The sequence below is a fragment of the Scyliorhinus canicula genome, chromosome 7, assembly GCF_902713615.1.
Source record: "Scyliorhinus canicula chromosome 7, sScyCan1.1, whole genome shotgun sequence".
In the NCBI taxonomy this organism is placed as follows: domain Eukaryota; kingdom Metazoa; phylum Chordata; class Chondrichthyes; order Carcharhiniformes; family Scyliorhinidae; genus Scyliorhinus; species Scyliorhinus canicula.
This window is the reverse complement of record NC_052152.1, coordinates 81,486,867-81,508,314: the sequence shown is the minus strand read 5'-3', so window position 1 is coordinate 81,508,314 and position 21,448 is coordinate 81,486,867. Positions and strand designations below refer to the sequence as shown.

At 46.2% G+C, this 21,448-nt stretch overlaps 1 protein-coding gene across 10 annotated transcripts in view; it reads left to right on the top strand.

Annotated features, from left to right (window-relative positions):
- Positions 1 to 21,448, top strand: part of dmd (dystrophin) — a 2,667,466-nt gene that overhangs the window by 990,503 nt on the left and 1,655,515 nt on the right. For all 10 annotated transcript variants that reach the window (XM_038802261.1, XM_038802266.1, XM_038802267.1 and 7 more), the window contains one exon: positions 614 to 793. In XM_038802261.1, coding sequence (XP_038658189.1) covers positions 614 to 793 — 180 coding nt within the window. The remainder of the gene's footprint in view (positions 1 to 613; positions 794 to 21,448) is intronic.

Here is a 21,448-nt window from a genome sequence, read left to right as displayed (position 1 = left end):
CAAGTTATGATTGGAACATGTTACAAGGTTTTAACTAATAAATAAGACTATACTATATCTATGCTACATAACTCTATACCACTGATCGATCTTAACTCAACACCTGCTCTAAGCTTCTCCTTACTCCTTCTCACACCATCTCCCAGAAGTCCGATAGGCATTCCATTTTATATGTCTGCTCCCCAGCTCCATCTGGTGGTAGAATGAAGTATCACATTAACTCTTAATGTGCCAGACATTACACATAATGTCACAATGTTGGTTTTGGTTCATGTCGGTTTTCTGAACAATGCAAGTAATAGACATGAACCCTCAAAGGCAAAAGTTATTTTGAATGCCATGGAAGTATTCTGGACTTGGACAATTTTTATATCTATATGAGAGTTATTAGTTTACTTTAACTGTCAATTGAAATAAGTCCAATTTTGACTGGAAAGTTCAATTACAACTTTTTATTACAAAATTGTTTGTATCTCATGAGAAACTCGAGTTCACTGCAGAACTAAAGAAATGCAGTATTTTCAGTTAGTCTTGGGATATACCTGTATTGTGAGTAGTGTAATCCATACCTTTGTTGGCTTCCCTTTTAGTTCCTTCTTTTCCTGATCAACAGATTCTGAAAGGAGAGCTGGAGATAAAACGACAGATCATGGATAAACTTTGTGCCCTCTGTCAGGATCTCCTCATGACATTGAAAAATAAGGTTGTAGCTCAGAAGTTACAGGCGAGGCTTGAGGAATTTGCTCAGCGTTGGGATGATCTCGTACAGAAATTGGAGAACAACTCCAAGCAGGTACATCACTGACAACATAATGTAAATACTAAGCTGTCTCATTGCTCTTCAGTTTCTTGTGTCAGATGTATTCTTCACTCCTGCTAATGAACCCATTGTATGCATCTTTTATTACTATTCAGCCAGCTTAGATCTAAAGCCATGGCAGGTTTATCCATCCCAAAAAACTGTTTTGGTAGTTGTGTTATTTCTGCTTTGCTGATTAAGTTTGCCAGCAGGCATTAATGTTTGCTGAAGGGTCTTTGATTTTAGATTTGCTGATTGTGTGACACTAAAACAACTGTATGTTTTATCAGTTTTCTGCTCATGAAAGTGTCAGGAACATTTTATTCACAGTGTTAGTTACAAGCATTGCAGGCCTGGTATAAATGGGCTAAAGGGAGAGTTGGTGACATAGTGATATTGTCACCAGCTTGGTGATCTAGAGACCCTGGCTAATGCTTAGGGATCCAGGTTCAAAACCTTCCACAGTAGATGATGAAATTCAATACAAATCTGGAAGTAAAAGTCTAATGATGACCATGAACGCATTGCAGATGTCGTAAAACCCACTAATGTCCTCCAGGGAAGGAAATCTGCTCTCTTCCCTGATTTGGCCACCAAGTAACTCCACAGCAATGTGATAGACTCTGAACTGCCCTCTGAAATGGCCTTGCAAGCTACTCAGTTCAAGGGCAATCAGAGATTTGCATTGAATGCCCACATACAATGAAAGAATAACAAAAGATGTAGAATTAATTTTATTCTGCTTCAGCAATATGCCACAATCAAAACTGAGAGGACTGCGCCATCCTCAAGTTGTGAATTCACACAAAACATCTTTTTTTAGACTTCCTGAGTAAAATTCACCATTCGGTGTCAATTTGAGGCAAGTCATGTGCAGCCCTATTCTACTCTATCTACAAAGTAGAAGGAGGTGATGGAGAGGAGAATTCCAAGAGAAACTTTTGACAAAAAAAACAGAAGGAAGCAGCTGCTGAAAGTAGAGCACAGAACATCAAGAGTCAATGCTTATTTGCAAAATATTGTGTATTCAATGCTGAATTAAACAGATTGTTGATTGACAAGAGAATCAAGCATTTGGGGTGGGGGCATGCGGGGGACAGGTGGGCAGGAAAGTGGAGTTAAAGCCACAATCAGATCAGCCATGATCTTACAGGGTAGGCTTGAGGGGTTGAATGGCCTACTCTTTCTCCTATTTCTTATGTTCTTATTTAGGAATTCAAATACTGTGGTAGATTTAAAGAAGATGCGAATGGATAAAATTGCCTTGATCTGCTTCTGCCTGATAAAAATTCTAAGTATAATATATTGTGTTTTTGAAAACAATAGGGGACATGAGCCATTGCACTAACAAGTTGCCGAGAAGAAATTTGGAGTCCAGCGATTCAAGTTGCTTGACAAAAGGAGGAAAAGTTTGCAAGAGTTACAGGATTAAAAGTCTGTTTAAAATGGCTGAGGAATTTAGGTAGCCATGAAAGAAAATCAAAGTCAGATGATTCAAAGCAGCTAAAACAAGCAGTCAAGGACACTGGAATGAGTGGAAGTCCTACAATTTGATTTTGATCACAAGCTGGCACGATAAATATTTAAGTATTTTTTTTCCATTCAACCGAAAGATGTTGGCGTCGCTGGCTGGGCCAGCATTTATTGCCCATCTTAATTGTCCTTGAGAAGGCAGTGGTGTGTTGTCGTCTTGTACTGCTGCAGTCCATATGGTGGAAGTACATCAAAGTAAAGATGCTATCAGGAAAACAAAGGTAGTTTAAAGGGATTTATATTGTATTGGTAAATATTAGAAATAAAGTATAGTTTTAAGTGGGTTGAATTTAATATTTTTGTGGAAGGAAGAGTAAACCTATAGCTATATTCTTGCTGGACAAAGGTGTTTGTATTTGTTGGGATTGGCTCAGTTCCAACTGTGCTTCTATTGTGCTCAGAGAGGGTTATGGCATGAAAAATAAATGAGTTGGAAGAAGCAAGTCGTCATTGTTTAGCAACTAGAGGACCTTTTAAGGCAGGAAGGCTTTTGAGTTAGAGTTTTAGCTGAATTTGTTTTGGCAGTTGGTTTAGGAGACTAGAGAAGGAATGTTTCTCTCAGCTTTGCGAGGAGAAACGGTATGGAGTAATGGTTAAGAAAACAAGTTGCAGATTGCTAAAGTCCAGCTCAAACAAGTTGCAGATTGCTAAAATCCAGCTCGTTAAGGAAACTAAAGAAATTAAGAAAAGTTTCCAAGATGCCTGAGGATAAAGGTACTAGAACAGTTCTAGTACTCAGTTCAATGAGGCATCTGCAGGAATTCTGTGATTCTATTGAAAGTAGCTCTCTTGTAGCATCATTAGCAGTAATGGAATAGAGGGGAAGGAAGAGAGAAAAGGTAGTACCAAATATGAGGAAGCAAATTTAAGTTGGCGTGCACAGGGAGTAAAAATGAGGTAGAGCCAAGTACAGAGGGGCGTGGTGATGGTGGTGATTGGGTGGTGGTGAAGAACTATAGTTAAAATTGAATCTGGCAGTACCTTCAGGATACTCTTGACATTCAAGTGGGGCTAAGCAGTTTTTGTGAGAGGATGTGGTAATAATATTATCCATGATTCAAGGAGATTTGCCTCAGTTTTATCACTTATTTGGGATGTAAGAAACCTGCCCAGGCTGATCTATTGTGTGTTTTTCAACCAAATACAGTTTGAGGCAGTCCGGAGGCATGGTTTATATCTGAAATGTCAGTTGCCCTGTTGTAGTTTCTCAATGGATGTCCTGCTGCATATTTGCAGTATTTTCTGTCTTTGTTTGAGGCAGTTCACTTTTGTGAGGCAGCTAAAAACATGCTTGGTTATTTTCCTGCGCTTAATATGGAGACTTTCATAATCGCCATCCTCTTTAAAGCTTTCAAGTGACAAACAGCAGAAATAGAAGTTCTTGGCTGAGGGCGATAATCAGAACAGAAATCTGAACTCGAGCCCTGAGACAGTCACAGGATAGCAATTTGACTCTCATACAGTTGTAACAACTACATCCTTCACAGTCCGTTAGTTAGTGGTGAAGTTCTCATTAATACTGAAGGTTGCACATCAACCAGAATTCTAATGCTGTTGGAGCAGTGTCTCCTTTGGGGATTGTTTAGTGGCAATGGGGTGCTCATTAAGTATAAACAGAACATTTTGCTGAGTTAAGAAATGGCTGGTTCCAGAGTTTGCAGTGAAAGCTAACAGTTGTATAAGACCAATCGACTATATAACTGGAGTTATGTCGATTTAATAAATAAAAAAAATATTGCTGCTGGAATATTTATTGTACAAAATGGGAATTATTTGGAGCCTGGAGTATTTCCTTATTTGTTCATTAAGTAAATTCAATAATTATTTATCCTGAAGAGCAAACATAAATAAGCAGTTGCAGTTCAGGCTGGCCCTCTGATTCTCCCACCCTTACCTCCGCCTCTGGTGGAGAGTGACTCTAAAGATACAATGGAATTTAAACCTCAGCGCTGGATTTTCCAGTCCTTCCCGCCAGCAGCAAATGCACGAGTCATTCCATTGTTGAAAAACATGCCACGATTAGGGGGAGGCGGAGGGGGGGCAGCGGAGGAGACAGAAACATAGAACATAGACATGTGAAGAACAGAGAATCAATAATCTCTTGCCCCTTGTAGCTGAGAGGAGCAATAATCCTGTTTTTGATTCAAAAATCTGTGCTGCCTGAATCTTGTAACGTAATGACTGGCGGATTAAAGGTCATTGGCTGAAGACAGTCAAGGTCATGCATTAATATGTTAACAGAAGCACAAGTATTATAATAATAATTATATAATAATCTTTGTTGTCACAAGTAGGCTTACATTAACACTGCAATGAAGTTGCAGTGAAAAGCCTCCAGTCGTCACATTCCGGAGCCTGTTTGGGTACATGGAGGGAGAATTCAGAATGTCCAAATTAGCTAACAACACGTCTTTCGGGACTTGTGGGAGGAAACTGGAGCACCCGGAAGAAACCCACACAGACATGGGGAGAACGTGCAGGCTCCGCAGACAGTCGATCGCGATTGACTGGTCGTTCCTGGGGTCTCGAACAAACGATTATCATTGCCTCCCAAACCTTGCCAAATTGCACAAGACCCGGGATTTCTCGTAATGACAAGCAAATCAGCTCATTGCCTGCTGAACAATGCCATAATTCTGCGGGTTTTGGGAAACTAGATTTTCGCAGGCACCAAAACTTGGAATACGTTGGTTGAAGACAAAATGAGGATCGAGGATCCAGGGGCCTTCAAGAGGACAAAAACCTACCACTTCCACCAGGATGGGAAAACTAATTTATTTTTACAAATGTCAAAGACAAGGGGCGCGATTCTCCCAAAGGGAGACAAAGTGCCGAAGCCGGAGTAAAAACCGGAGTGTTTCACTCTGGCGTCGGAGGCCGCTCCTCGCCCCCTATTCTCCCAACCCCAGTGGGCTAGGAGCGACAGCGCGTCAATCCCGGGCGCCGGGCCTTGGCGTCCGCGTCAAAGCGGTGCCGCCTGAATGACGCAGCTGGCGGCGCCTAAATGGCGTCACCCACGCATGCGCAGGTTGTCCGGCGCCAACCCGCACATGCACGGTTGCCGTCCTCCCCTCCGCCGCCCCGCAAGACATGGAGGATTGATCTTGCGGGGCGGCGGAGGGAAAAGAGTCCGTCTTTCAGAGACGCCGGCCCGACGATCAGTGGGCACCGATCGCGGGCCAGACCCCTCCTGTGCATCCCCCTGGTGCTCGATTCTCCCTCCGCCCCCCACAGGCCCCACACGCAGCGGTCGCACGCTGTTCACGCCGGCAGCGACCAGGTTTTGACTTTTCTCATGTCATAACAGTTGTCAAGATCGCCAACTCAATTTGTACCCGAGCTCTGCAACATGGCTTGCTCAAATCATTACTCGATGAGCTTGATGCCACCTTGGGTGAACTAATCATTCATGCAGATGTGAGGTGGTTAAGTTGACAAAAAGTACTCCAGAGATTTTTAGATCTGCTCCCTGAAATTGTCACCTTTCTTAAATCAAGAAATGAGGTGTATAGCGAACTATCAGTTAATGTGTGGTTGCTAGACATGTTTCTTATGGACATAAGTGCAAATCGAATGAGTTGAATCATGAACTGCAGGGGAGGGACAGAAACTTGTCACACACGATCAGTGATGCAAATGCGTTAAAGTTGAAACTGAGCCTGTGGTCCCCTCAGTTAAAGAACAAAATTACTGAGCAATTTACAAATCTGGAGAAAATCCATCAACAGATAAACAGAAAGGGTTCCATCCAAACAAATTCTACGATCACCTGAACAAATTGGAAAAGGAATTCAACAGACTGTTTCAGAATTTAGATGAGATTAAACAAATCACTATGTTTGTCTCGAATCCTTTTCTTCAAGTGGACATTGGAGAACTGACAGTACAATTTCAGGAGGTGTTTGAACAAAGTGGTGCACTTGACATGAAAATCATCACTATGCAAAATGACATAGCGCTGAAAGCTAGGTCAAGGGTTAAAGACTTTGGGGGAATTGTGGAACAAATAACAAAGAGATCCTGCGCACTCGAGGTGAAGGCCTACTTTGGCTCCTCATACATCTGTGAGATTTTTTTCCCCCCAGATGTAGTCACTTGTCTCACAAATGACCATCTGATGGACTGTATGAGACTGGCATTCTCACACTACAACCCAGACTCCACAGTGCTCGAAGATAGTGGGCGAGCACATGTGTTGCATTAATAATAGGTGAGATTTATGCATAGTGTACGATTTTTCTTTTTCGTAAAGTTGAATTTTTAGGAGTAAATCTTGTGCTGCATTTAGATTCTAAAAGTGATCTTGTGCATAAAAAGGTTGGGGCCACTGCTTTAGGAGAACTGCTGCTGGTCCAACCGCATAAAAACTTATCTAACATGGAGCTTTGGCTCCCTTTCATGATGACTCGATACTGCTCATTACGAAGAAAATGTCATTTCTACAACTCCCACTGCTGGTCTCACTGTGAGGTCCTTGGGGCAGTCAAAAGGGCAGAGACTGCTCACCACATACAGTTTTTGTTACCTCACTCCAGTGTGCCTCTTCTGATTTTTTATGAGCTGCATTCAACTGTTTCTTCATTCTGTGGTTTCTTTTCTCTTTACATTGATGTCTGCACTGTTGCCACCATGTTCATATAATCACAGTGCAGAAGGAGGCTATTTGGCCCATCAAGTCTACACCGGCTCTTGGAAAGAGCACCGTACTTAAGCCCAAGCCTCCACGCTATCCCAGTAACTCCACCTAACTTTGTTTTGAACATTAAGGGACAATTTAGCATGGCCATTTCACCTAACCATATCTTTGGACTGTGGGAGGAAACCGGATCACCCAGAGGATGCCAAAGCAGACACAGGGAGAAAGTGCAAACGCCACACACCCGAGGACGTAATTGAACCTGAGTCCCTGGAGCTGTGAAGCAGCAGTGCTAACCACTCCACCGTGCCGCCCGGGAGGCATATTTTTCTATCTTCAGCCCTAGGCATGGGACTTGGTTAGCAGACAGACTGTAGATGTACTCTGGTATCTGCTTAACACTTCTTTATTAGTACTACTATACAGGTTGCAGAGCAAACATGCTGCTCTGAGGCATGATTCTGACCTTTCTCTCCCTCACCCATGACTCCCTTATGTCAGTAGTACATCATCATCCATGTGATAAGTTAGCACATCCCATCTATTAACCTCTTATACTAAACCCTGCCACAGAGATTGCAGCTGTCTTTGAGGTTAGCAGCAAGTGCCCTTATATCATTGCTTACCACGCTTTCTCAGCCATTTTAATGATATTTTTATGTTCTGAATTGACATAAATATAATATTGAAAAAGTTACTGTTGGTGGCTTCACTTACTATATACGTCTGACGTTGCACAATATCAAAATAAGTACAAATGATGATGGCAATTCAGCCTATCTTAATTCATTCGTACAGAATTGCGTCAAAGTTCCCTCCTTCCCATTGCAGATTTCCATTGTTTGCTGCTGAAAATATCACACAACTTTTACCTCTGGTGCACAACCCTGAATCCCATTCCATATATTATACTCATATAAACATACATGTATAAGAATATATGAATTAGGAACAAGAGCAGACCATTTGATTTCTCGTGCCTGCTCCACATTTCATAAGGTCAGGGCTGTGCTGATTGTAGACTCCACTCTACTATCCCGTTTACCCCCGCAAGCCTTTTACTCTATGTGCCAGTCAAGAATCTATCTAATGCAACCTTAAACATATTCAATGATCCAGCCTCTACTGCTCTCTGGGAAAGACCCTCTGAGAGAAAGATTTTCTCCTCATGTCAATCTTAAATGGGAGGCCCATTGGGGTGATTCTTTCCGCCAAATTGCGGCAGGCGCACATGCTGCTATTCTCCCAGAATAGCTGGAGAGCAACGAAATAGGGTTTGTACCGGGTGCTAAATGGATCATGATGCTCCCAGTCTGCAGTCCCTGGCTTTGTTCACACCCTCACATTGTTCTCAGCACCTGGAAGCTCTTGAGAACACAGAGACAACCTCTTCAAAGAAAAACTGTGATTAGAAAAACAGCTGCCCTCTAAATTGATGGACCTCTGCAGAGCTATGTAACTAATCAATCTGAATCCTCCCTTTGAAACTGCCTGGATCTGTTAATCAGAGCTTGTAATAGGCAATGGTCCATGAAATAGAATGTAAACAATGCAGTTCAAAGCTTTAGGCTTCTAGGCATAACAACCGGCAAGAAAAGGTTAAAGGGCAATGAAATTTAATGTGGAAAAAAACTACTTTAAAGGATTCCACCACTTTTACCTTCATCTCACAGATCATTTAATTTGGCATACTGACAGTCTGTTTAAAGGGTTTTGGGGTACAAATGGGAATTCAATTTATTATGACAGAGTTTGGATTTGAAGGAACTTATTTTTGAAAGATTGGAAGACTGTTAAAAGGTTTAAAGGCTGCAGATGGCGAAAGCAGCCAAATGACCCCATCACAGGAAAGACCCCAGACCTGAACCTCTGCAGCCAAGCACAACTCTCCCCTGATCCCCATGAAGGACCCATTGCGGCATCCTGGAAGCAATTGTAGAGAGAGTACTTACCCCTTTGCCATCCCTTGGACTGCAAGGTGCCAGGTTGGCACTGCCAAAGGGTGGGGCTTAAAGGGGAGGCTGAATGGGGAATGGGCTAAAATATTTCATTATATTGTTCAAAGAAGAGTTGGGAAATAACCCCCTCTCCCAGTGTCCTGGCCAATATTTATCCCAAAAGTAACATTACTAAAAATAGACTGATCATTATCATATTGGTGTTTGTGATACCTTGCTGTGTGCAATGTGTCTGTTGCTTTCCCTATATTCCAAATGTGACTACACTGCAAATAATTTAATTGGCTGTAAAGTGTTTTGGGTCATCCTGGGGTCATGAAAGACACTATATAAAGATAGCCTTTATTTTCTTTTATATTTCCATGTTGCTGAATTTAAAAATGTTAAGGCTTCAAAATATATATGTTTGTGTTATTTTACGTTACCATAGAATCCCTACAGTGTAGGAGGAAGCCACTTGGCCCAAAAAGTCTGCATCGACTGTCCGAAAGAGCACTTTCCTGAGGCCCACTCACCTGCCCTATTTTTGTAACCCCACCTAACATGCAAATCCCTGGACACTCAGGGACAATTTTATCATGGCCAATTCACCTAACCTGCACATCTTTGGACTTTGGGAGGAAACCGGAGCACCTGGAGGAAATCCACGCAGACATGGGGAGAAAGTGCAACCCCCCAATAGACAGTCACCCAAGGGTGGAATTGAACCTGGGTCCCTGGCATGTTTGTGTGTGCCGAGGAGAATGAGTGAACTGCAATTCAAATGTATACATGGGCACTCTCTGCGTGTCATAGATAACAGCACGCAGTTTTGGCCTTGTCATTCTGTTTCGTGCTGCAGCCATTGGTATCTCATGGGATGGAACTAGTTCTGTGAAAAACTGTCAACAGTGATGTAAACCACAGTACAGTGATAATCCTTTAACAGCGCAGTCTGTTAAATCTTATCTTGCGTTTCAAAAGATCTGTATTTTGATTTATACATGTAAACTATGAAATGACTGCATTAGAATAAAATTAATTTAATTTATGCCCAAATATCATACCCTGCAACTGATTATTCCCCTAGGTGTCATGAATTCTGATTGTAGACGATTAGGACACCATACAAATTCATTTCAGGTTTGTGTCTGAATTAGCTGAATGGGGCCTACAGTTTAGTGGGACCTGAATTAATAACACAGAAAAGACATACGAACAAACAAACATATGTACAGACAGATGAATTAGTAGCAGGGCTAGGCCACTCGGCCCATTGAGCCTGCTCTGCAATTCAATAAATTCATGGCTGACCTAACCCCGATAACCTTTCGCCCCCTTGTTAATCGAGAATAAATCTAGTTCTGCTTTTAAAATATTCAATGATTCTGCTTCTACTGCCTTTTGAGGAAGAAAGTTCCTGAGAATTGCCACCCTCTGATAGAAAAAAATTATCCTCAGTTCTGTCTGAATTGAGCGACCCCTTACTTTTAAAGCGTGTCCCTGGTTCTAAATTCTCCGACAAGGGAAACATCCTTTCCACATACACCCTGTCAAAACCCCTCAGAATGTTCAAGCTTTTGATCAAGTCGCCTCTTAGGCTTGGTGGACAGAAATCTTAACCTGCCCAATCTTTTCTGACAAGACAATCTGTCCATATCTGGCATTAATCGAGTAAACCTTCTCTGAACTGCTCCCAACACATTTACATCTTTCCTCAAATCAGGAGACAAATACTGTACACAATACTGCAGATGTGGTCTCACAAATACCCTGTACAACTCCCTACTTTTGTAATTAATTCCCTTCACACTAATCAATCACCCTAACCCTAATTAGCTTTGCTAATTATTGCAGTTCCTGGATGCAATGGGACATCCAGATCCCTCTGCACCCCAGAGCTTTGCGATCCCTCACCAAATGAACAATTTCACATTTTCCCACATTATACTCCATTTGCTGGATCTTTGCCTACTCGCTTAACCTATCTATGTCCCTTTGCAGCTTTCTTACGTCCTTTTCATAATTTACTTCCCTATTTATCTTTCTGTCATCAACTAATTTAGCAACCATCCCTTCAGTCCACTCATCCAAGTCATTTATATAAATTGTAAAAATTTGAGGCCCTAGCACTAATCCCTATGGCACACACTCATCACATCCTTCCAAACGGAAAAAGATCCAACTGTGTTTCCTGTTAGCTAGGAAATCTTCAATCCATACCAATCATTGTCCCATAAACTTTGAGGTTTCATTTTCCACAGTGACCTTTGATGTTGCACCTTATCAAATGCCTTCTGGAAATCTAAGTACAATTCAGTAGGGAGACTGTGAAGTAATGGGATTGTCATTGGACTAGTAATCCAGAGAACCAGAGTCATGCTCTGGGGACTCTGGTTCGAATCCTGCATGACAGATGTTGAACTTTGAATTCAATAAAAATCTGGAATTTAAAGTCTAAATGTGCCCACGAAACCATTGTTGATTGTTGTAAAAACCCATCTGATTCACTAATGTCCTTCAGGGAAATAAATCTATCATCCTCAACTGGTCTGACATACATATGATTCCAGATCCATACTAATGTGGCTGTCTCTTAAATGTCCTCAAGGTTGGACTTCCGGTGGCGGTGATACGGAGCTAAGCCGCACGTTCGGCAGCTCCCGCTTTTTTTGGACTTTCGGGCTCTTTAAGAGCCCGCAACGGCGCTGTTTTAACTTTTCCCCGGGGGGAAACACAGCCAGTGTGCCCAGCGACTGGTGGATGGACTGGACTCGCAGTGGAGTGGTCCAAAAGTCGGCTTTACAGCAGAGGAAGGCGAGAGACAGAAAAAGCAAGATGGCGGCGGGTGGGGAAGCAGCAGCATCGTGGCAGCAGTGGGCGCGGGAGCAGCAGGAGCTGCTTCAGCGCTTCTTCAAGGAGCTCAAAGCTGAGGTCTTGGAGCCGTTTAAGGCCTCGCTGGACAAGCTGGTGGCGACTCAGACGGCCCAGGCCGTGGAGATTCGGGAGCTGCAGCAAAAGGCTTCGGACAACGAGGATGAGCTTTTGGGCCTGGCAGTGAAAGTGGAGTCGCACGAGGCGCTGCACAAGAAATGGCTGGCGAGGATGGAGGAGATGGAGAACCGCTCCCGCCGGAAGAATCTGCGGATTTTGGGCCTCTCGGAGGGGCTGGAAGGCTCGGATTTGGGGGCCTATGTGGTCCTAATGTTGAACTCGCTGATGGGTGCAGGGTCGTTTCGTGGTCCCCTGGAGCTGGAAGCCGCCCATCGAGTGCTGTAGCGGAAGCCGAGGTCGAACGAGCCTTCCGGGGCGGTACTGGTCCGTTTTCATTGCTTGGTCGACCGGGAGTGCGTGTTGAGATGGGCGAAGAAGGAGAGGAGCAGCAGCTGGGAGAACACGGACGTTAGGATTTATCAGGACTGGAGCGCGGAGGTGGTGAAGAAAAGGGCTGGCTTCAATTGAGCGAAGGGAGTGCTTCATAGGAAGGGGGTGAAGTTTGGCCTTCTACAGCCGGCTCGCCTCTGGGTCACTTACAAGGACCACCAGCTCTATTTTGACTCTCCGGGGGAGCCCTGGGCTTTTGTCCAGGCAGAGAACTTGGACTCGAACTGAGGACTGGGAGGTTGGGGAAAAATGTACTTTGTTTGGAGGCTTTGCCCTCCTGGGTATCCTGTTGTTTATATTGGCTGTGTTTGCTGATTGATGTTGCCTGTTCGTCTTCGCTATTTTGGTTTTTTCGGGGTTGTTTTCTGGGCTGTTCTTTATTTACTGTGGTTTTTTTTTTGTTTTGTCGTTTTGTTTTGTTGGGGAGTAATTTGGGGTCCCGATGGGTCATGTGTCCGTCTTTTTCCCGCGTGTTGGGTTGAGGGGCGGAGCTCGGGTTGGAAGCGCGGGCTTTCTTCCCGCGCCGGAGGAATTGGGGGCGGGGCCGGCGCTGGTAGGGAGGGATTGGTGGCTGTGTTGCGTCGGGGGGGGGGGGGGGGGGGTGGTTATGGCGGGAGTAGTCGAAGTCAGCTAACTCACGGAAGCACAGTGTTAGGTGTAATGCAGCTAGGGGGCCCTAGCTTGGGGGGGGGGGGGAAGAAGGGGGGAGGGGTAGAAGGGGGGTACCGGGTTGTTGCTGCAGGGACTGTGAGGGAATGGATGGTGAAGGGGGGGAGGGGTTGGAAGGGGGGTCTGCCACCATGGGGAGTGGGCTTGAGGGGTTCCCTGGGCGCGTGGCGGGTTGAGAAAGAGCTATGGCTGAATCGGCGTAAGGGGAGGGGGATGGCTCCCCCGGGTTCGGCTGGTCACATGGAACGTGAGGGGGCCGAATGGTCCGGTGAAGCGATCCCGCGTCTTAGCTCACTTGAGGGGGTTGGGAGCGGATGTGGCTATGCTCCAGGAGACGCACCTCAGGGTTACGGATCAGGTGAGGCTAAGAAAAGGTTGGGTGGGACAGGTGTTTCACTCGGGGCTTGATGCGAAGAACCGTGGGGTAGCAATTTTGGTTGGTAAGAGCCTGTCGTTCGTCGTGTCCAAGTGGTGGCAGATAGTGCAGGTAGATATGTGATGGTGAGTGGGAGACTTCAGGGGGAGCGGGTGGTCTTGGTTAATGTTTATGCCCCCAACTGGGATGATGCGGGCTTCATGCGGCGAATGCTGGGCCTGATCCTGGACCTGGAGACAGGGGAATTGATCCTGGGTGGGGACTTTAACACGGTGCTGGATCCAGCTCTGCATCACTCGAAGTCTAGGACGGGCAGGAGGCTGGCAGCGGCCTCGGTGCTGAGGGGGTTCATGGATCAGATGGGGGAGGGTGGACCCTTGGAGGTATTTGGAGCCGGGGGGGGTAGGGAGTTCTCCTTTTTCTCCCATGTTCATAAGGTGTACTCCCGGATTGATTTTTTTGTGCTTAGCAGGGCGCTAATCCCGAGAGTAGTGGGGGCGGAGTATTCGGCGATAGCCATTTCTGATCATGCCCCACATTTAGTGGATCTGGAGCTGGGGGAGGGGAAGGATGAGCGCCCGCTGTGGAGGCTGGATGTGGGGCTTTTGGCAGAAGAGGAAGTGTGCGGGCGGATCCGTAGGGGCATAGAGGGGTATCTAGAAACCAATGATAACGGGGAGGTGCGAGTTGGGGTGGTTTGGGGAGCGCTAAAGGCAGTAGTCAGAGGGGAGCTGATATCTATTCGGGGGCACAGGGAGAGGGGGGAGAGGGTCGAGAGGGAGAGGCTGGTGGAGGAAATGGTAAGGGTGGATAAGAGATATGCAGACACCCCGGAGGAAGGGCTTTTGAGGAAGCGGCGCAATCTCCAAGCGGAATTTGACACTTTAACCACCCGGAAGGCGGAGGCGCAGTGGAGGAGGGCGCAGGGGGCAGTATATGAGTACAGGGAGAAGGCAAGTCGGATGTTGGCATACCAGCTCCGGAAGCGGGAGGCAGCTAGAGAAATTGGAAGAGCCACGGATGCAGGAGGGAACTTGGTGCGGGGTGAAAAGGACATCAATGGGGTGTTCAGATCCTTTTACGAGGGGCTGTGCCGGGCGGTGCCCCCCAGGGAAGCAGGTGGGATGGACCGCTTTTTGGATAGGCTGGAGTTCCCAAGAGTAGGGGACGAGCGGGTGGAGGGTTTTGGGGCCCCAATCGAGTTAGAGGAGCTGGTGGAGGCGTTGGGAAGCATGCAGACAGGGAAAGCGCCGGGGCCTGACGGGTTCCCGGTGGAATTTTATAAGAAATTTTCAGATTTGCTGGGCCCTCTTTGTGAGGACCCTGAATGAGGCTAGGGAGGGGGGGGGGGGGCGGCTCGGGGGGGCTCTGCCACCAACGATGTCCAGGGCAATTATCTCTTTGCTGCTGAAGCGGGACAAGGACCTTCTTCAGTGTGGGTCTTACAGGGCGATCTCGCTCCTTAATGTAGATGTTAAGTTGTTGGCAAAGGTGCTGTCCAGGAGGGTGCAGGATGTGGTCCCGACGGTGATCCATGAGGATCAAACGGGGTTTGTAAAGGGGAGACAGCTGAATGCCAACGTGCGGAGGCTCTTTGATATCATGATGATGACGCCGGCGGCTGAGATGTCAGAAATAGTGCCGTCCATGGATGCGGAGAAAGGTTTTGATAGGGTGGAGTGGAGTTTCCTGTGGGAGGTGTTGCGGAGGTTTGGGTTTGGTGAGGGGTTCATTAGCTGGGTGAGGTTGCTGTACAGCTCCTCGGTGGCGAGTGTGGTGATGAATGGGAGGAGTTCGGCGGACTTTCGGCTTTCCAGGGGGACGAGGCAGGGGGCCCTTGTCCCCCTGTCTCCCCTGCTCTTCGCGTTAGCGATTGAGCCCCTGGCCATGGCGCTGAGGGACTCGAAAAGTTGGAGGGGGGTTGTGTGGGGGGGGGGGCACCGGTTTTCGCTGTACGCAGATGATCTGCTGTTGTATGTCGCGGATCCGGCTGAGGGGATGCCGAGATGCTGAAGAAACTTGAGGAGTTTGGGGACTTTTCGGGCTATAAGCTCAATGTGGGGAAAAGTGAGCTGTTTGTCCTGCACCCGGGGGATCAGGAGAGGGAGATAGGTGAACTCCCGTTGAAGAGGGCTGAGAGGAGCTTTAGGTATCTTGGGGTCCAGGTGGCTAGGACCTGGGGGGCCATGCATAGGCTTAACTTTTCGAGGCTGGTGGGGCAGATGGAGGAGGAGTTTAGGAGGTGGGGCGCGCTACCGCTTTCGTTGGCAGGCAGGGTCCAGTCGATTAAGGTGACGGTGCTCCCAAAGGTTTTGTTTCTTTTCCAGTGCCTCCCCATATTGATCCCAAAGGCATTTTCAGAAGGGTGAATAAGTCGATTCTGGGGTTTGTGTGGGCGCAGAAGGCCCTGAGAGTAAGGAGGGTATTTTTGGAGTGAAGAAGGGAGGTAGGGGGCCTGGCGCTGCCCAACCTGTGGTGATATTATTGGGCGGCGAACTTGGCGATGATTCGCAGGTGGGTGACGGAAGGGGAGGGTGACGCATGGAAGAGATTGGCGGTGGCGTCCTGTGCGGGTACGAGTCTGGAGGCTTTGGTGATGGCCCCACTTCCACTCCCCCCCCGGCAAAGTACTCCACGAGTCCGGTGGTGATTGCGTCTCTTAAAATCTGGGGACAGTGGAGGCGACATAGGGGGTAAGTGAAGGCCTCAGTTTGGGCCCCGATACGGGGCAATCACCGTTTTGCGCCGGGGAGAACGTGTGAGGGATTTGGGAGTTGGCACCCTGGAGAGGGTGAATTCCTCCTCCTCTTGCGCATGGCTCAGCCTAATTCAGCTGAAGGTGCTGCATAGGGCTCACATGACGGGGGCAAGGATGAGCCGGTTCTTCAGAGGGGAAGACAGGTGCGGGAGGTGTTCGGGAGGGCCGGCGAACCACACACATATGTTCTGGGCTTGTCCGGCCTTGGAGAGGTCTTGGAAGGGGGTGGCGGGGACTTTGTCGGAAGTGGTCAGGTCTAGGGTCAAGCCGGACTGGGGGCTCGCGATCTTTGGGGTAGCTTCGAAGCCGGGAGTGCAGGAGATGAGAGAGGCCGGCATTCTGGCCTTTGCGTCTCTAGTGGAGGGATACGCGGCCCCCGAGATCGGAGGCCTGGATCAACGACATGGCTGGGTTCATCAAGTTGGAGAGGATGACTTTTGCCCTGAGGGGGTCGGTACAGGGGTTCTTTCGGCGGTTGTAGCCCTTTCTCGACTTCCTGGCGAAGGGGTAGAGAGTGGTCGGTCTCAGCAGCAACTTGGGTGGGGGGAGGTGGTTTGGGGATAGGGGGTTTGTTCTTGCGGCGGTGGGTTTGCTATGTTGTTATTTTCTTCTTTCTTGTATTGCTGTTGGTTTTTTGTTATTATTTATTTTGGGGGATGAGTTCTTTTCTTGTGTTGGTGTGGAAACACGCCTTGTTTGTTTTAAATTGTGGGGAGAATTTGTTCTTGTTATTGAATTTGTTATTTGTTATTGAAAAACTTGAATAAAAATTATTTTTTTAAAAAAATGTCCTGAAGGTTGGGCAATAAATGCTGGCCAAGCTAGCGACGCCCACATCCCATAAATAACTTTTTAAAAAATCACCGGTCCCCCTTTATCTGTAGCACATGCGATTCCTTCAAAGAACTCCAATAAATTGGTTAAACATGATTTCCCTTTCACAAAACCTCGTCGACTTTGCCTGATAGCCTTGAATTTTTCTAAGTGCCCTGCATCTTTAATACTGGCTTCCAACAGTTTCCCTTTGACAGATGTTGTGCTGGCTGGCCTGTAGTTTCCTGCTTTCTGTTTCCTTCCCCTTTTGAATAAAAAACTTGCATGTGACATCTTACAATCAAATGGAACCTCCTCTGAATCTAGGGAATTTGGAAAATTAAATCCAATGTATCAACTATCTTCTTTCACAATCTTAGGGTGAAATCCATCTGGGCCCAGGGTTTTGTCATTCCACTGTCCCAACAATTTGCTCAATGCCACTTCGCTGGTGATTGTAATTTTCCGGAGCTCCTTCTACCCTTCCATTTCCTGATTTACAGTTATTTCTGGAATGTCAGTTGTATACTCTTCGGTAAAGACCGATGCAAAATACCCGTTATTAATTCATCCACCATATCACGACTTTACATTATCACTTTCTCAAACAATTTTCTTATTTAAATATCGATAGAAACTCTTACTATCTGCTTTTATATTACTAGCTCGCTTTCACTTGTACTCTTGTTTTTCCCCTATTATCAATCTTTTTGTCATTCTTTGCTGTTATTCATATGCTTTCCACCACCTGAATTATGTGCAATAATTCAGGAGGCATGGAATGAAAGACCAAACTGGTTTATTATAAACTGAAAATAAAGTCGCTACTACGGCACACAATACAAATGCCTCAGCTCAGAACTATGAGGAAATGCCAGTCTAGATCTGGGAACTATATTTAAATGTCCTGCTAATGAGCCCAGCATGACGAGCCTCCACCCACTCTCCACGGGAGCTCATATTCTACGAAGCCCAAGGGGAGATCAATCAGCGATCCCACTTGGTCCTCATGAGGGTTAGCACATTCATTCCCGCAGAGATGAGGCCTCTTTCATCACTTGGCAGACGACCTCAAGTTGGCAGCAGGTGGAGCTGGATCAGGGGGCAAACTAGGTATGGTCGTTTCCTTGTTGAGTGCCGAAGAGCCACAAACTGAGGCTTGTCTTCAATGCTGACCTCCAGCAGAATATCAATCTCAGTCTCCATTTTGGACTCCAAATCTTCATTGTGCGGAACGACTCTCAGGTCCCCCTTTGACTGCCCCCCGCCCCTTGCAACAGGCATCAAGGACATCGCCTCTGCTGAAATAGCCTCTGCTAGAGTGGGTTATGTGCTTCTCAGGTGATCCAGGTGTTGTTTCAAGGCCTTCCCTTGGATTTTGACTGTAAGAAGCTGGAACAGTCCTTCCAACACGACTTCTGGTGTCCATTGGAAGCCATCTCTAAAGTTCTACATATCGACGGCATCTCATATTCTGAAGGTCCTTTCAGATCTTCTGCTGTCATAGTTCCTTTTTTGGGTCTCCTGCTTTGACTCCACCCTATTTCCCCCACCACTTCCCCCCAAGTTGGGAAACAGCATGCTGAGCCTGGTGTTCAGTCGTCTTCCTATTAACTATTACGCTGGTGCAACTCGTGTCATTGCGCATGGCCTGGTCCTATAATCAAAGAGGAACTGGGTCAATTTTGTATCCAGGGAACCTGTAGGCTATTTCTTCATTTTGGTTTTGAATGTTTGAACTGCCTGTCCAGCCAGGCCATTAGATGATGGATCGTACGGAGTCATACAGATGTGTTTAATGCCATTTGATTTCATGATATGGAGATGCCGGCGTTGGACTGGGGTGAGCACAGTAAGAAGTCTTACAACACCAGGTTAAAGTCCAACAGGTTTGTTTCAAACACGAGCTTTCGGAGCAATGCTCCTTCCTCAGGTGAATGGAGAGGTATGTTCCAGAAACATTTATATAGACAAAGTCAGAGATGCCAGACAATGCTTGGAATGCGAGCATTTGCGGGTAATCAAATCATTACAGATCCAGAGATAGGGGGTGATCCCAGGTTAAAGAGGTGTGAATTGTCTCAAGCCAGGACAGTTAGTAGGATTTTGAAAGTCCAGGCCAGATGGTGGGGGGTGAATGTAATGTGACATGAATCCAAGATCCCAGTTGAGGCCGCACTCATGCGTGCAGAACTTAGCTATAAGTTTTTGCTCGGCACGAATGCTCAGGCATGAATGCCTGAAATTCTCCACTGGTAAAGGAGGTCCTATTATCGGACAGGAGGACCTCTGGTATGTCATGGGTACAGAAACATTGCCGGAGTTTTTCTATTGTTGCAGGAAAACTCGTGGTGGTCATACAATGTACTTCTAACTATTTTGAGTGGGAGTTGGCCATAATAAGGAACATCGATCCCAAGAATGGGCCAGCAAAGTCCATGTGCACCCATACCCATGGTCTTCCTGACCATCCCCATGGGCGCAAAGAGCTCAAAGGTGGGAGCATCTGGTTCTCCTGGCACAAGAAACACTGCTTCACCAGATTTTCGACGTCTGTATCAAGCCTGGGCCATGAGACATAGCTACTTGCGAGCATTTTCATCTTGGATACTCCATGGTGTCCATTGTGTAACTGTGTGAGGACTGGGTGCTGACCTGGGTGGGCAAAGACTACTCAGACTCCCCACAGGATGATGCCATCTTCTCCTCTTAGCTCTCATCATTTAGTGAGGCAGGGCTTTATCTCATCTGTGGGGCACCCTCGGATTCTGCCACTGCGCAACATATGGTGCAATGTTGCCAGTGTAAGGTCTTTCTGAGTTCATGCTGGAATCTGCTTCGTGCATACTGGTAAGGTATCCAGGAATTTCAAGGTAATGATGACGTCTTCCAATGCCGGTAGAGGGGCCAAACTTGAGGGGATTGGTAGGTGACTCAGAGCATCTATGTTGGTAATGCATGTTCCTGAGCGGTGCTTGAGAGAGTGTTCATAGGCCACGAACAATCATGCCCAAATTTGGATTTGAGCCGAGGCGATGTGGGAATCACTTTACCTTCTTTGAAAAGACCCAGTGGGGTTTATAATCTGTTATGATTATGAAATGTCAGTGGTGGATATATGGGTTGAATTTCTTCACTGCAAAAATAACAGCCAATCCTTCCTTTTTGAGGTAAGAATAGTGTCTTTCTTCGTTCGCCTACATTCTGGATACATATACTGTAGGTCTATCTGTACGATCATCCCAACGATGAGAAAGGACTGTCCCTACTCCATATGGAGAAATATCATATATTAATACCAGTTCTCTCTTAGGCTCTAAATGAGTGAGGGTGTTTGATGATAGCAAATGCTGCTTCACATTCATGAAGGCTTCATCCTGCCGTGCCTGCCACAACCACTTCTGGTGTTTTTTTGTTTTTTTTTTTGTTTCTTTATTGTCACGCGTACCGAGGTCCAGTGAAAGGTATTTTTCTTCGAGCAGCTCAAACAGATCATTAAGTACATGAAAATAAAATAAAAGAAAATAAAAAGAAAATACATAATCGGGAACACAAGGTATACAATGTAAATACATAGTCACCGTCATCGGGTGAAGCAGACGGGGCTGTAGTATTAATCAGGTCAGTCCATAAGAGGGTCATTTAGGAGTCTGGTAACAGCGGAGAAGAACCTGTTTTTGAATCTGTTCATGCGTGTTCTCAGACTTTTGTATCTCCTACCCAATGGAAGAAGTTGGAAGAGTGAGCATGCCAGGTTGAAGGGGTCTTTGATTATGCTGTCCGCTTTCCCAAGGCAGCGGGAGGTGTAGATAGAGTCAATGGATGGGAGGCAGGTTTGTGTGATGGACTGGGCGGTATTCACGACTCTTTGAAATTTCTTGCGGTCTTGGGCCGAGCAGTTGCCATACCAGGCTGTTGTGCAGCCAGATACGATGCTTTCAGTGGTGCATCTGTAAATGTTTGTAAGAGTTAATGTGGACATGCCGAATTTCCTTAGTTTCCTGAGGAAGTAGAGGCACTATTGTGCTTTCTTGGTGGTAGCGTCGACATGGGTGAACGAGGACAGATTTTTGGTGATGTGCACCCCGAGGAATTTGAAACTGCTAACCATCTCCACCTCGGCCTCATTGATGCTGACAGGGGTGTGTACAGTACTTGGCTTCCTGAAATCAAAGACCAGCTCCTTAGTTTTGAGGGAGAGATTGTTGCCATAACATCACTCCACTAGATTCTCAATCTTTTACCATGTGCAAAACCAGCTCTTCTGTTCAGTGGGTGCTGGCTGCTGCAGTCAAGCAGGCTGCCGCATGGACTAGAAATACTTTTATCAGTTCGTGCAGGGGTGCCAGTAAAGTGGCCAAGTTTGTGCTACATTTCCAATAGTAGTTTATGGGACATAGGGATTGGTGCTCTTTGGCCTTAATTTTATCCTCCACTGGGCGTAAGCTTTTTTTTATTGACTTGGTACCCTTGGTAGATCACTTTGTCTGCCTGGAACACATTTTTTCTCAGTTGAGATGGACACATGAAAATTATCTCAAAA